Genomic DNA, 12,959 nt, shown 5'->3' with positions numbered 1-12,959 from the left:
TATTTATAAATAAATAGGTCGCCGACGCCGTCCCTGCTTCGAATACCCTGGATCAGCCGGGGCTGGACCCCGGCAGTGTCCTACACAACCCTTGCATAAACCAGATGCTGAGGCAAAATGTGCTACCTGAAAGACTGATAGGCCCTCCTGGAGCGGTCTGGAATATTATTTCCCTCCTGGTGATCTCTAACTTTTGCTCTGTTCCCTATGTCACTAGGACTGAGAAAACACAGGTATCATGAGCCCCAAGCTTTCCAAGATTGCTTCCCCATGACATTAGGGACCAACCAAAGGAGAGACAAAAGAGATGCTGAGTCACAGAAATGCAACCTAGGCAACCAGCCTAGAAGGAACATCCCAACATATTTATCAGGCACTTTCTTTACTGCTCCTCTGACTACTTGTAAATGTATTTTGAGTAAAAGATCACAAGCTTTTCCATTTTTTAAGCTCAGATGCTGAATTCTAAAATCCCAATAGAAATTTGAGCTTGGTCTTGAACCTGCAGACTCTTGCCCTCTCCCTCACTCCTTTCTCAGTTGCAGTATCTGATAAAAGGAGCCAGCAGGCCCAGGCTGTGCAATTTGAAGTTGAGGAAACTCAGGGGAGTATGAGTCACTAAGGACACTGGGCTGGGGTGAGGGCATCCTAAAGATTATAGGGATGGGAGGTCCCAGGCCACTGCCCTCTTTCTGCCACATCTCATAAGTGTCTGTCCTGGAATGATTTGCTAAAATACAATTTTCTGTAACTGGCCCAGAATTGATGCCTTATTAACTTCACTTTGTCAGCCTCTCATAGTACACAGTCTGACACTTTAAGAACAGGCATGCCTCCTCTAAGAAAAACCTACATACAAAATTTAAGCTGAATATACTACCATAGTCTCCACGTTTTCTGAAGTAGGAAAGAGAAACAAACTTTTATTGTGTGTTTACAATTTTCCAGCCTTTGTTTTATTGAATCCCTACACTGTGGAATGTTAACCGTTGACCCTGTATAGTTGGTAGTATTGTTATTTCACCAAGACATGAGGCGAAGGCTCTCTGTGGCTTAGCCTCCCTCCACGTTTCTTTCTGCCACCCCAGGTGGCCCCCAAGGGCGCTCAGGAGAACCCAGTTTGTAGAGCATAAGTAGCCACAGGTCCCAGGCAAGCCCCACCTGCATTCCCTGGTGTCCTCATCTGTAACTGATGGGTCCATTCAGATGAGCTACAAGTCTTTTTCTGGCTTTAAAGATTCAGCTCTTGCAGGGAAGCCGGGGTGGGAGTAGGGGGTAGAGGAGGGGTGAAGAGCTGTTCAGAGCTAGTGTTGTTATTCACTGCTAACTGGGAGACAATCAAAATAGTACCAAAACTTCTCTGGAATGATCCTCTAGGAGTAGGCCAACATAATCAACACAGCACATCCCCATGCATTAGCTTATACGTTTGACCACAGCCACTTCCCCATCACAACAGAGGAGCTGAGCAGTTGTGACAGAGGCCATAACCAGCCACTGAACCAAGACCTGGGTCAGTCTCAAGACAGCCACCCAAACCCAGGCCTTCTAGAACAGTCGCATCTTAGATTCCCTGGGCCTCTGTGCTTTCTACTTTCCAATAAAAGAAAAAAATAGCAGCTTCCTCTGGGAGCCCCTGGCACCCCAGCCACCCAACTCTGGTGGCTAAGTTCTCTGCAGATACAGAAGCTACATAATGAGGGGAAGGAAGAGGTGGAGAATTTTGATTACTCTTTGCATAATTTCTTCCCCCAGTTGCTATTCAGCTCTCTATCTCTTGGTAAGATTGTAAATGTTTCAGAAAATAGTTTATACTAAATATACTCCTTCCTAAATCTCATAAACATTTATTCCTTCCTACATAAACCCTAACCACTTACCTCCATGGTAAGTCCCTATTAGTCACCCACACATTTGTGGAGGGGAAAAATATGTTCTGGCATACACATAAACACACACACACACCCTCCTCCCACATCCTCATATTGCCCTCCACACACAGACACACACACACACTCACACACACACACCTCCAACTCAACCCCTCCTCTACGGCTATTCTTACGTAAGAAGGGGACTATTCTACACAAGTGGTCAGACTCAGTAGATTCGGGCTCTTACAAATCATTAGACCCCCAGGGAAAAAGTGAAAGTGTTAGTTGCTCAGTTGAGTCCAACTCTTTGCAACCCCTTGGACTGTAGCCCACCAGGCTCCTCTGTCCATGGGATTCTCCAGGCAAAAATACTGTAGTGGATAACCATGCCCTTCTCCAGGGGGTCTTCCTGACCCAGGAAGATCTCTTGCATTGCAGCCAGATTCTTTACCACTGAGCCACCAGGGAAGACCCAGGCCCCCAGAATAAGCCAGCAACTAATTCTCCAGAGGCCACCATTGCGCCTGAGTGACTGCTAAGTTACCGTGTACTTTACTCCTCAAGGCCAGGCTCCTGTGTCTACAGCTGCTAGGCAGTGGCGTGACTGGCTTGGGGTTCCTCATCCCTTCAAGGGATGTCCTGCTGCCTTAGCTTCCTGTGGCAACTCTGTGGCCAACAGAAGTTGTGAGAGGCAGCTCAGCACTGCTTGGACTCAGGAACAGACTGCCTGGGTTCAAAGCCTTGGCTGTGCCATTTTCCAACTCTGGGACCTTAAAGTGAGTTATTGCAGCTTACCATGCCTCAGTTTCCTAATCTATAAAGGGAGTGTAATAATGATGGTAATAATACCCACTCAAGGAGTTGTCATGAGGATTAAATAAGATGATAATGGTGAAGTGCTTACAATGGTAGTGGGCACTTAGTAAGTGCTACTGTGTGCTTGTTAAATGAAATGAGACAAGTCCCCTCTCCCCTGATCTCCTTTTCACCCTGAGGATTACTGCACAATTGGAAGGGGGATTACAGGATTTGTTCTGCCATCTTCTTAGAGGCTGCAACTGTCTCATCCAGGCAAACAAATCTCTTACTGGGCAGCTGGCAGAAAAAAAGAAGAGAAAGGTTCTTACCTCATCACATGGGAGAGACTAGAGCTAGGCAAGTGGGCACCTTGGTGGGGCCAATGCAACCCAGCTAGTCCCCACCCTGTGGCCAGTTTTCCCAGTATCTTGTTCACTGATGGGAGGATGGTCTGATATCTGGTAAGCACAGCCCAGACACAAATCCCAGGTGTTATTTCCCAAGGGTGACATTGCTTCCCTAGAGATTCTCAGAAATCACGGGAGCCCTCTGCGGTTCCACTTGCTAATACATAAAAGGGCAGAGGTTATACACTAAATAATTTAATATGTGTGGTGCAACTTGCCTTATTGGAGCAAAAGGAGTGAGAGACTGTAGGCTACGTCTGCTTCAGACTTCAGGTCTCCCCAGCACCTGCAGGGGTGCCCTTCTCCCTCCCACCACCCCCCTCACCTCTGCAAGTTCTCAGGCAGACCTTCCTACAAATGGGGCCCTTACCTTTGCTCAATGTTTCTGCCTCTTAGCTGGCAAATACAAACACAATGGAAAACCTCAGTACAACTAAACCAAATAATTGTTCTCCTCCCTCAGGAATGGGGAGGAAAAGGAGCATCAGGGCAGACATTTCAACAGCCTAATCCTTCCCCTTCCCCCCATGGTTATATCAGCCTACTCTTGCATGGCCCAGCCATTGTGTTTCCTTTTATCTGAAACCTAATTACACTAAATACCAGAGCCCCCACAATTATGAAAATTTAAACCAGCAACGTATGAGGGTCTTTATGAATTTAATTTTATTTCCCCAGATTCCTAATTCGTTATTCTACAGTAATTTTTTATTTTTAAATTAATTTGCATGTTAGTACTTGGGCAGAATAGAGGGGACAAAAATATTAACTTTTATTAAACACCAAATATATAGACAACACTCTATATCTGCTTTTTCAAGCATTTGCATGTTTAATGCTCACAACATGGTCTGAGATGGGATTTTAAACTACATTTTAGAGATGAAGCTCAGAGAGGTTCAATATCTTGCCTAAGGTCACACAGCTAGTAAGTAAAAACCTGGGAACCAAACTCAGTTCTCTCTATATATATAGATAGAGAGATAGATAGATAGATATCTTTCATGCTCTTTTCACTGCATCAGATAGAAGGAATGCTATTAGAAGTTTGACTCAGGGGCTTTTCTAGAAGGGCTCTCCTCCTCAACCCCATATAACCTTAGCCTGCTACTGCCTTCCTTGAGGCCTCAGTTTACACATCTATATTAGGAGAAGACTAAGGCACTCTTTGAGGTCTCAGGATATTACAATCCCAAGATTCCAGACAGCAGCTCCCAGAGAATTTTGGACTAGACCTTCTTTCCTCAGACTGTCTCTTCCTACACCTGTCCACCTTCAATCCTTTTATTCACCCCAACCATCTCAGAGGGTCTCCTTGGCAGTTAAGAAGCCATAACCTCACAGACATCGAGGGTCCCAAGAATCTCATGGATAGGTATGTTCTTCAGACAACTGAACTCAGAAGGAAAAGGAAAAAGCGCTTCTCAGCTGAGAATGGGACCAAGATGGGAGTCAGGAAGGCTTTTCACAGCACCCAACTGTCTACTGAAGATCAGAGGTCCACTTCACAGCCTTGGCCACCACACTCGCTGGGTCACATCACAAGACTGGCCCCAGTAACTTCAACATTGTCTCCCCCAGAACGTGTGGCCAGGGTCCCTCACCCATCGGATCCAAGCAGCAACCTCCTTCTTCATCCAATGGTACACACACCATGCCGTATTACAATGTGTCTACGCGATGACAAGCTTGCCCAGTACAAATAGTACAGACTTTATCTCATGAATGTCTGTGTTACGAGCACCTAACTTCATGCTTGGTCCATAAAAACTGTCCAATGCATCCTGAATAAATAAGCAAACCCCATGGCTTAATGTCTCCAGGACAGGGACCCCATCCGCTTCCAGTGTCCCACCACACCTTATGGAGGGGCATGTCCAGTGGAATAGGCAAGCTTTGCTCCCAACCCTTCAGATGAATTGCCTATCTGTCCTCACAGGAGGTGGGGAGGGCAGGGACTTTTCAGTCCTCAAGACCTAACAAGAATTTCTGCTTTGTCGTGCCTGCCAGCATCTGCTCTCCCCTTTGGCTCCTAAGAACCCAAACCTCCTGCCACCAGCTGACAAGTCAGAGGCAGTTGGTCAGCTGTTGGGCCCATTTACCCGAAGCTGGGCTACTGTGCTGCTTCTGTCACTGAGTCAAAGGAGCCTTGGGACCAAAGTGCCTGGGTGTGAGGGCGGCCCCTGGGAAGTGCCACCTGGCTGCCCTGCCTGGCTTGGCAACCTGGAGCTCCAGCTGCCTGTTCTCTCCTACGAGAGCCCAGATCCCCCTCCCACCACGCCCAGATCTGGACCCTCAGAGTGGAGGCGGTGGCAGTGACCCTGGAAGTGGAATTGGGGACAGCAGCAGGGGAGGGGACAAGAGGCTATTAGCAAATCAAAGGGGGAGAAAACAGAGGAAGGAAAACACGGTAGCAAATTAAAGCACTATGTTTTCTTCTTAAAAAATGCAATTCTAGGGAAATCTGCTTTTAAATAAAACAATCAGTCTGTTGTTGTGAACTATCCCAGGTACCCTTAATATTGACAAAACCTTTTCCGTCTTTTTTTTTTTTCTCATGGCAAGCTGGGTATTAGGTTCATCCCAGTAATTTCCTCTTACCTCTTCCATTCTTCACACCCCCACAAACCCACTGAGTTAGAACAATGCTCTCAGTCTACCTTTGTCTCAGACATACTCCCAAGCATGTTGGTTCAGGCTCTCCTTAGAATATCCCCATATCCTCCCATCTGTTCACTCATTCGAATGTGCAAACAGATCCTCACCTACAGACCGTTCTCTCCCACTGTCCCTCCCTCCCTCTCCCCATCCGTGCCCCTCACTCCTGCCCGCGCGCTCACACACACACTCACACGGAAACACACTATAGACGCCGATAAACACATATGCCTTCCTTCCCAATTCAATCCTAATCCAGTTATCCGGATCTCCCCACCTCCGCTCGGTCTCTCCAGACGGTCCCGGCGTTGAAGCCGTGTGAAATACTCACCTCCAAAGCCTGTGGGAAACTTCATGAAGTGAGAATAATTTCCATACATGTTGACTCTTCAGTTCATAGTCCTCCCGGGCGCGTCTGCTCAGTGGCTCGGCCTCTCCCTGCTCCCAGGCGCAGCCGGGCTCCCTTCAACTTGGGCTAACAAGAGTGGTCATCGCTTCCTAGCAGCCCGGGCAGCTCGGGCTGGGCCAGCCCTCTGGGATTAGTCAGGAATCTGCCTCTCGATCTGAGCGTCCACATCGTGCGTCGAGCCGGCGGTGGCGGCAGCAGCTGGTGCCTGTCAGTAATCACGCATAATGCCGCCGCCGCCGCTGCCACACTGCCACCGCCGCGCTGCCGCGGGAGGCAGATCCTGTTGCTAGTTTGATTAAGTCGGGGCAGGGCTGCTGCGTGCGACTCTTACAGCTCCCGGCTGGTCCCCAGAGGTCCCCACCGGTGGCACGATCTGTTATCTAGGAAGCCAATCGATGTGTGACTGACCCAGAGTAGGTCAGGACAGAGGAGGGGGAAGTGCGGAGGGACTCTTTAGATGTCTTTTCTTTGACTTGCACCCCCTCCCCCAAATCAATGGGGTTTTATTAAAATGGGTTTCTTCCCTATGGCTTCTAGCTATCCAATGCGCTTGGTGTTTGATCTGGGAAAGGAGGTGGGGATGGGGCGAAGAGGGAACAGACCCCTTCATAAACCCAAGATTGGCCAAGAGTGAGAGGTCCTCCCCAACTCTGGAAAAACTAATCCAGAGTGGCCCTTAGACTTGGGGTAAGCACCCCCTGCTCTGGTAGCTGGAAGCATTAGTCTGTGCTCAAATGGTCGAAGCTTGAGAAGGGCAGTTAGGAGCCAGAGCTCACTCACACAGAACACAGTGCAGGTAGGGAAGGCAGGCAGGTGGTCCTCTGATGTGTTCCTGACGGGAAGCGTTCACCTTATATACCACTGTCAGCAGGCTGCCTGTTCAAAAAGTGCCATTGAGTCCTCACTGACACAGAGCTTCTTCGGTGGAACCGACCCACAGATCATAGAGTCTATGCATCCCTTTGATGTTTGGATCTGCTATATGGTTTTCCTGACAAGCCACTGCTACACCTATACTTGTATACCTCCAGTAATGGGAAGCTCACTATCATTTCATTCCATTCCATTTCTGAACAGCTCATGAGAAAGTTTTCACTGAGCTAAAATCTGTCTCTTCCCTGCTGCTTCTGCCCACAGGTTCTAGGCTACTCCCTGGGGCCACACAGGAGAAGCCTCTGGGGTCTTTCACAATAGGATCATCTGCAAATTTGGAGCGGAGAAGGCAATGGCAACCCACTCCAGTACTCTTGCCTGGAAAATCCCAGGGACGGGGAAGCCTGGTGGGCTGCCATCTATGGGGTCGCACAGAGTCGGACACGACTGAAGTGACTTAGCAGCAGCAGCAGCAGCAAATTCGGAGATAAATCTCCCAAGGCCATAATCTACATTCTCTAGGCATTCTTGTCTTTATTCATTTCACATATCACCAACTGTTCAAGTCTATTCACAATCTATCCTTCTATGAATGTACTTCAATTTACATAGATACCCTTATGGTAGGGAAAGGGGTCAGCCAGACTTGGATACAATACTCCATATATGGTCCAAATCTTCTCCTCATGGTGTATGTATTGGGAGGGCAATGGGGGTGCTATCAGCATACCCACCAGAGGTCAGGGTCATAATCTGAGCTCTGAGGGTTTTCTTCAGATGCAGCACTGCACATAGACAGCCATAGAGGCAGTCAAATCAGAGTCCCATGGTGGGGAAATAAAAAGCAAGGTTCACATGGTAGGAGAGCCCAGAACAAAAGCTAAGAATAAAAGGCTAGAGGCAGGAACAGAATCGGGATGGCAAGAGGGGAGGAGGCCAAGAGGGAGGGTCAGAGCAAAAGCAGGTCAGGAAGGAGGAAGAAAGATCAGGCCAGTACTGTGAAGAGTCTTGTTGCCCAGAGCTCCCCTAGCAGGCCTCTGGTCTCAGAACATCAGCTGAGACCCACATGGACGTGACCAGTGAGAAACATACATGGAATATCATTTGCTAAATTGCATTAGCTCTGGGCAGCCTCACATGCTTATTCATGTAGGAATTGATAAATCCCTCCCCCCAAGTTGTATTTTATGCACATCCCCCATTGCATTTTTGGGCAATTGGTTTGAGAATCAATAAGCAGTATCTTCCTACGTTCCTCTGAAATGAAAATGTTTAAATTCATCATCCCAGAATTTTTGAGATCCTGCTTCCTTTGTCCAGTGTATTTTTTAATCCTCTCCCCATATAATGACTTCTGAAGATCTGATGACCTGCTTTCCATATTTTATCCAACTCATGGATAACAATGTTGAAAAGGACATAACAAGGACATCTTACAGCCTACCACTAGAAAGTCCATTCATTAGTATCATTGACACTTTGTTCTGTCACTTGGTAGTTTTATGGCCTGGAGAAGCTGTACCTAAAAAGAAAGAACCAATTCAGGAGCCAGTCTTGCTGGGTACAAATCCCAGGTCCATTGCTTATAACCTCATGATATTGGCAAGTTACTAAATCTCCCTGAGCCTCCATTACCACATAGGTTTGTTGTGAGGGTTAAACCAGCCATGCATGCATACTCAGTCACCCAGTCATGTCTGACTCTTTGCAACCCTATGGACTGTAGCCCTCCAGGCTCCTCTGTCCGTGGGATTCTCCAGTCAAGAATACTGGAGGGAGTTGCCATTTCCTCCTCCAGGGGATCTTCTAGACCCAGGAATTGAACCCACGTCTCCTGCTTGGCAGGTGGATTCTTTACCACTGAGCCATCTGTCAAGCCAATATGTATTAAACACTTAGAATATGCCAGAAACATAGTAAATGTGCAAGCTATGTGTGTAAACTATTTTGATGATGATAATGATAATGATGATTATGATGATGCTATAGCTCAAAGCAAGCCGATTAACCCCTTGTTTCCCTTTTCTCATCTGTAAAATAATGGAGCAGGGTTAGATATGTTTTAAAATTCCCTTCAACTTTAAAATTCAGTGCAAACTATAATATATACCCACTACTATATTTAAAATAGATAACCAACAAGGATCTATTGTATAACACAGGGAACTACACTCAATACCTTTTAATAAACCATAGTAGAGAATAATCTGAAAAGAATATATGTATGTGTGTGTGTGTGTATATATATATATATATATATATATATATATATATATATATAAAACTGACTTACTTTATGGTACATCTGAACCTAATACAACATTGTATGGAGAAGGCAATGGCAACCCACTCCAATACTCTTGCCTGGAAAATCCCATGGATGGAGGAGCCTGTTGCAGTCCATGGGGTCGCTAAGAGTCGGACACGACTGAGCAACTTCACTTTCAATTTTCACTTTTCACTTCCCTGCATTGGAGAAGGAAATGGCAACCCACTCCAGGGTTCTTGCCTGGAGAATCCCAGGGACGGGGGAGCCTGGTGGGCTGCCATCTATGGGGTCCCACAAGAGTCGGACACAACTGAAGTGACTTAGCAGCAGCAGCAACAATATTGTAATTCAACTATACTTCAATAAAAAAAATCAAATAAAATTTGTAAAATAAAGTAGAAAAATCCAATGCAAATTAATTCACTACCCATCCATTATTGTCCATTTTCTCCCGAGAGGTATCTGAAGGAAGCATCTCGCTGAAGTACCAACAACATTTTCTATGGTACTCCTGTCAGAGAAGAAAATGAGTTGCTCCAACATAATTGGCTTTCTGGTGAACAGGTGCTGGCAAGGGTTCTTCCAAGTCCTATAAAGCCATTCTTTAGCAAGCTCGCTGTAGAGCCTTGTCCAAGGTCAGTGTCAAGATGATCTGTTGGCAGTTTGTGGTGGACTCCGCTTTCTTCCCCTTGTGCTAAATTAGGTGTACTGTCTATTTCCTTTCCTCCCAGAATAAAGACCAGATTCCTTAGTCTGGCATGGAAAGACCTACCACGCCATCTCATCCTACCTTCTGAGCTTTACAGAGGGAAAGTGTGCTGGTTCAGTTATGTGAGGCCCCCGCTGTCCAGCTGTGTGGTCTTGGGCAAGCTCATTTATTCTCTGGGAAAACACCCACACTGCCAACCTCACTGAGGTTTCTGGGTTTGGTTTTGTTTTATGGATCAAATGTGATGAGAGCTGTGCATGCATTTTGGTTTAGTTTGGGGTTTTGTCTGTTTGTTTTATACTAAGAAGTTCTATGCAAACAAGGAAGTCATATTTTCTTGCTTTTCTTTCTTCCCTTTCTCTGATGGTCCCTTCTGCTCTGGCTAACTTGCTTACTCACTGTGGGAGCCCAATATGCTCATTCCAACTTCTAGTTCATTGTTCATACCCAGTTACCATCTCCCAACAAAATTTTTCCACATAAACACTAAAACACACAATAGGTGCTCAATAACTATTTTTGCATTAAAAAATGCTTGACATGATCAGATCAGATCAGATCAGTCACTCAGTCGTGTCCGACTCTTTGCGACCCCATGAATCGCAGCACGCCAGGCCTCCCTGTCCATCACCAACTCCCGGAGTTCACTCAGACTCACGTCCATCAAGTCAGTGATGCCATCCAGCCATCTCATCCTCTGTCGTCCCCTTCTCCTCCTGCCCCCAATCCCTCCCAGCATCAGAGTCTTTTCCAATGAGTCAGCTCTTCGCATGAGGTGGCCAAAGTACTGGAGTTTCAGCTTTAGCATCATTCCTTCCAAAGAAATCCCAGGGCTGATCTCCTTCAGAATGGACTGGTTGGATCTCCTTGCAGTCCAAGGGACTCTCAAGAGTCTTTTCCAACACCACAGTTCAAAATCATCAATTCTTCAGCGCTCAGCCTTCTTCACAGTCCAACTCTCACATCCATACATGACCACTGGAAAAACCATAGCCTTGACTAGACGAACCTTTGTTGGCAAAGTAATGTCTCTGCTTTTGAATAAGCTATCTAGGTTGGTCATAACTTTCCTTCCAAGGAGTAAGCATCTTTTAATTTCATGGCTTCAGTCACATGATTAGACCCCAAATATCCCAGCCTGCTGTCCTTACGGGTTACCTTCCATCTGGTTTAACATTCCATAACAAGCCATAACGTACTAAGCCTAAAGCACAAAAAATATGAATGTAGCTTTTCTTTCTAATCCACATTTTTTGCTTGGCACCACTGTGCCTTGTTTAAGATCGTTATTGATATAACAACTTTATCCTGAGCTAAGCCCTTCTCAGATAACCCTGTGTCTCACTCACTCCAGTGTCTCCAGCTGGTCCTGAATTTCCACTAGGATGTCAAACTAAAAACCAAACACTCAGTGTCCATAGTGGGAATCACCAAATCCATTCATGAGAATTCTGAGCTTACTTCTTGTTAAGGCTAATAATTTTTTCTCCTTAAACGATATGTTCTGCTTTTATGAAAGCCATTTGTGCCTTTGGATAAATGAAAAGGGCATGTGTTTTCACTAATATGTTCAACACAGACTCAATTTAACATCTTATATTCACTCTGGTAATGAAAGAATATAGATTTAACATTGGTCTTTATTTTTCTTTTTTTTTTTTGCTTTTGAGTAAATGGTGATAGAAACAATATTTTGCAATGAACACAAATGAAACGCCAAAGTTACTTATTGGCCAATTGCCGACATTAAATATAAGATTTAGACACAAATATCTCCACACTGATGTTATGGATTAATATTTTTATATTTGTGTAGTACTTTGCCTACATGACTGTATATTGTTTCAGTTATTTTCCTCAATACTGAAGATAAATAGGGCAGGTTGTATTATCCCAGTTTTATAAATGAGGAATTTGAGACCAAGGCTGTGACAGCAGAGAAGGAAAAATAGCTACTCTAACAAATTGGATTTTGGATGTGGCCTCACAGTTAGGTAGTGACAGAAATGAGTATAAACACTGGGCCCCAACTCTGACTCCTAGCTGATGTATCTTGCACTAGACCATAATCTTTCTCTTATTAATGATACGTTTCTATTTTATGTGCCTTTCTGTGTATGTAAGGGGATTTCCATATATATTGTCTTTTCTCTTTGCTGTCCCTCATTCATTTGCTTATCATTTAGCCAACACTTATCGAGACCTTTTTGCCTGTCACTCACTGGGGATACACTAAGAGACAAGATAGATAAAGTCCCTGACCTCATGGAGCTTATGCCAGCTGATGGGAGAGGTGGATGTCAAACAAATGGTCACAGACATAAATATATCATTATAATCTGTGATAAGTACAAGGAAGGAAAATAATTGGATGAGATGAGAGACTATAGCAGAGGAATCTAATTTCAGTTGAAAGGTCAGGGCAGACTTCTTTGAGAAAATGACAGTTATACTCAGACCTGAAGGATGAGTAGGATTCAGCCAAGGTGAAAAAAAAAAGCAGTGGGTGGGGAGGGTGTACCAGACAGACTCTAAGAGCCTAAGAGACTCTAAGAGCCCTGACAAGGGAGTGAGCTTGGTGCATTTGAGAAGCTAAGGAATGAGAACGTTCAGGTCTCACCTTTAGATGACCTAGCCGTCAAGATTTCCATCATTCCGTTGTCCTATCACAATCCAATGTTCGACACGCCATGTCAGCTGTGAACTACTGACAGCCTCCCTTCTTTTCTCTCCTCCACATGCTGGTCAAATTCAGATGACTTGCCGTTTTCCCAAGGCACCACCCCAGTAATCCATCTTTGTTCTGCTCCTCTGCGCAGAACAGCCTTCCCCTCTTTCTGTTCTCCATCCAAATACCACCCATTCCCCCAGGCCATTTTCATGGCACCTTTTGGGTGCTCTTTGGTTGAACCCCTCTCTCTCCTAGACTCCTGTAGTCTATGGTTGGGCTGGGACCACTCTT

The 12,959-nt window shown here is 45.6% G+C and overlaps 1 protein-coding gene across 1 annotated transcript in view; it reads right to left on the bottom strand.

The window, feature by feature from the left end:
- RXRG (retinoid X receptor gamma) overlaps window positions 1–6,447 on the bottom strand; it is a 60,111-nt gene extending 53,664 nt beyond the window's left edge. Inside the window, exon 1 of the mRNA XM_006057285.4 lies at window positions 6,069–6,447. Coding sequence (XP_006057347.1) covers window positions 6,069–6,117 — 49 coding nt within the window. The 5' untranslated portion in view covers window positions 6,118–6,447. The remainder of the gene's footprint in view (window positions 1–6,068) is intronic.
- Window positions 6,448–12,959: the final 6,512 nt, after the last annotated feature.

This window comes from Bubalus bubalis, chromosome 6, assembly GCF_019923935.1.
Source record: "Bubalus bubalis isolate 160015118507 breed Murrah chromosome 6, NDDB_SH_1, whole genome shotgun sequence".
Classification (NCBI taxonomy): Eukaryota; Metazoa; Chordata; class Mammalia; order Artiodactyla; family Bovidae; genus Bubalus; species Bubalus bubalis.
Note: the sequence above shows the minus strand (reverse complement) of the source record. Positions and strands in the feature narration are given on the sequence as shown.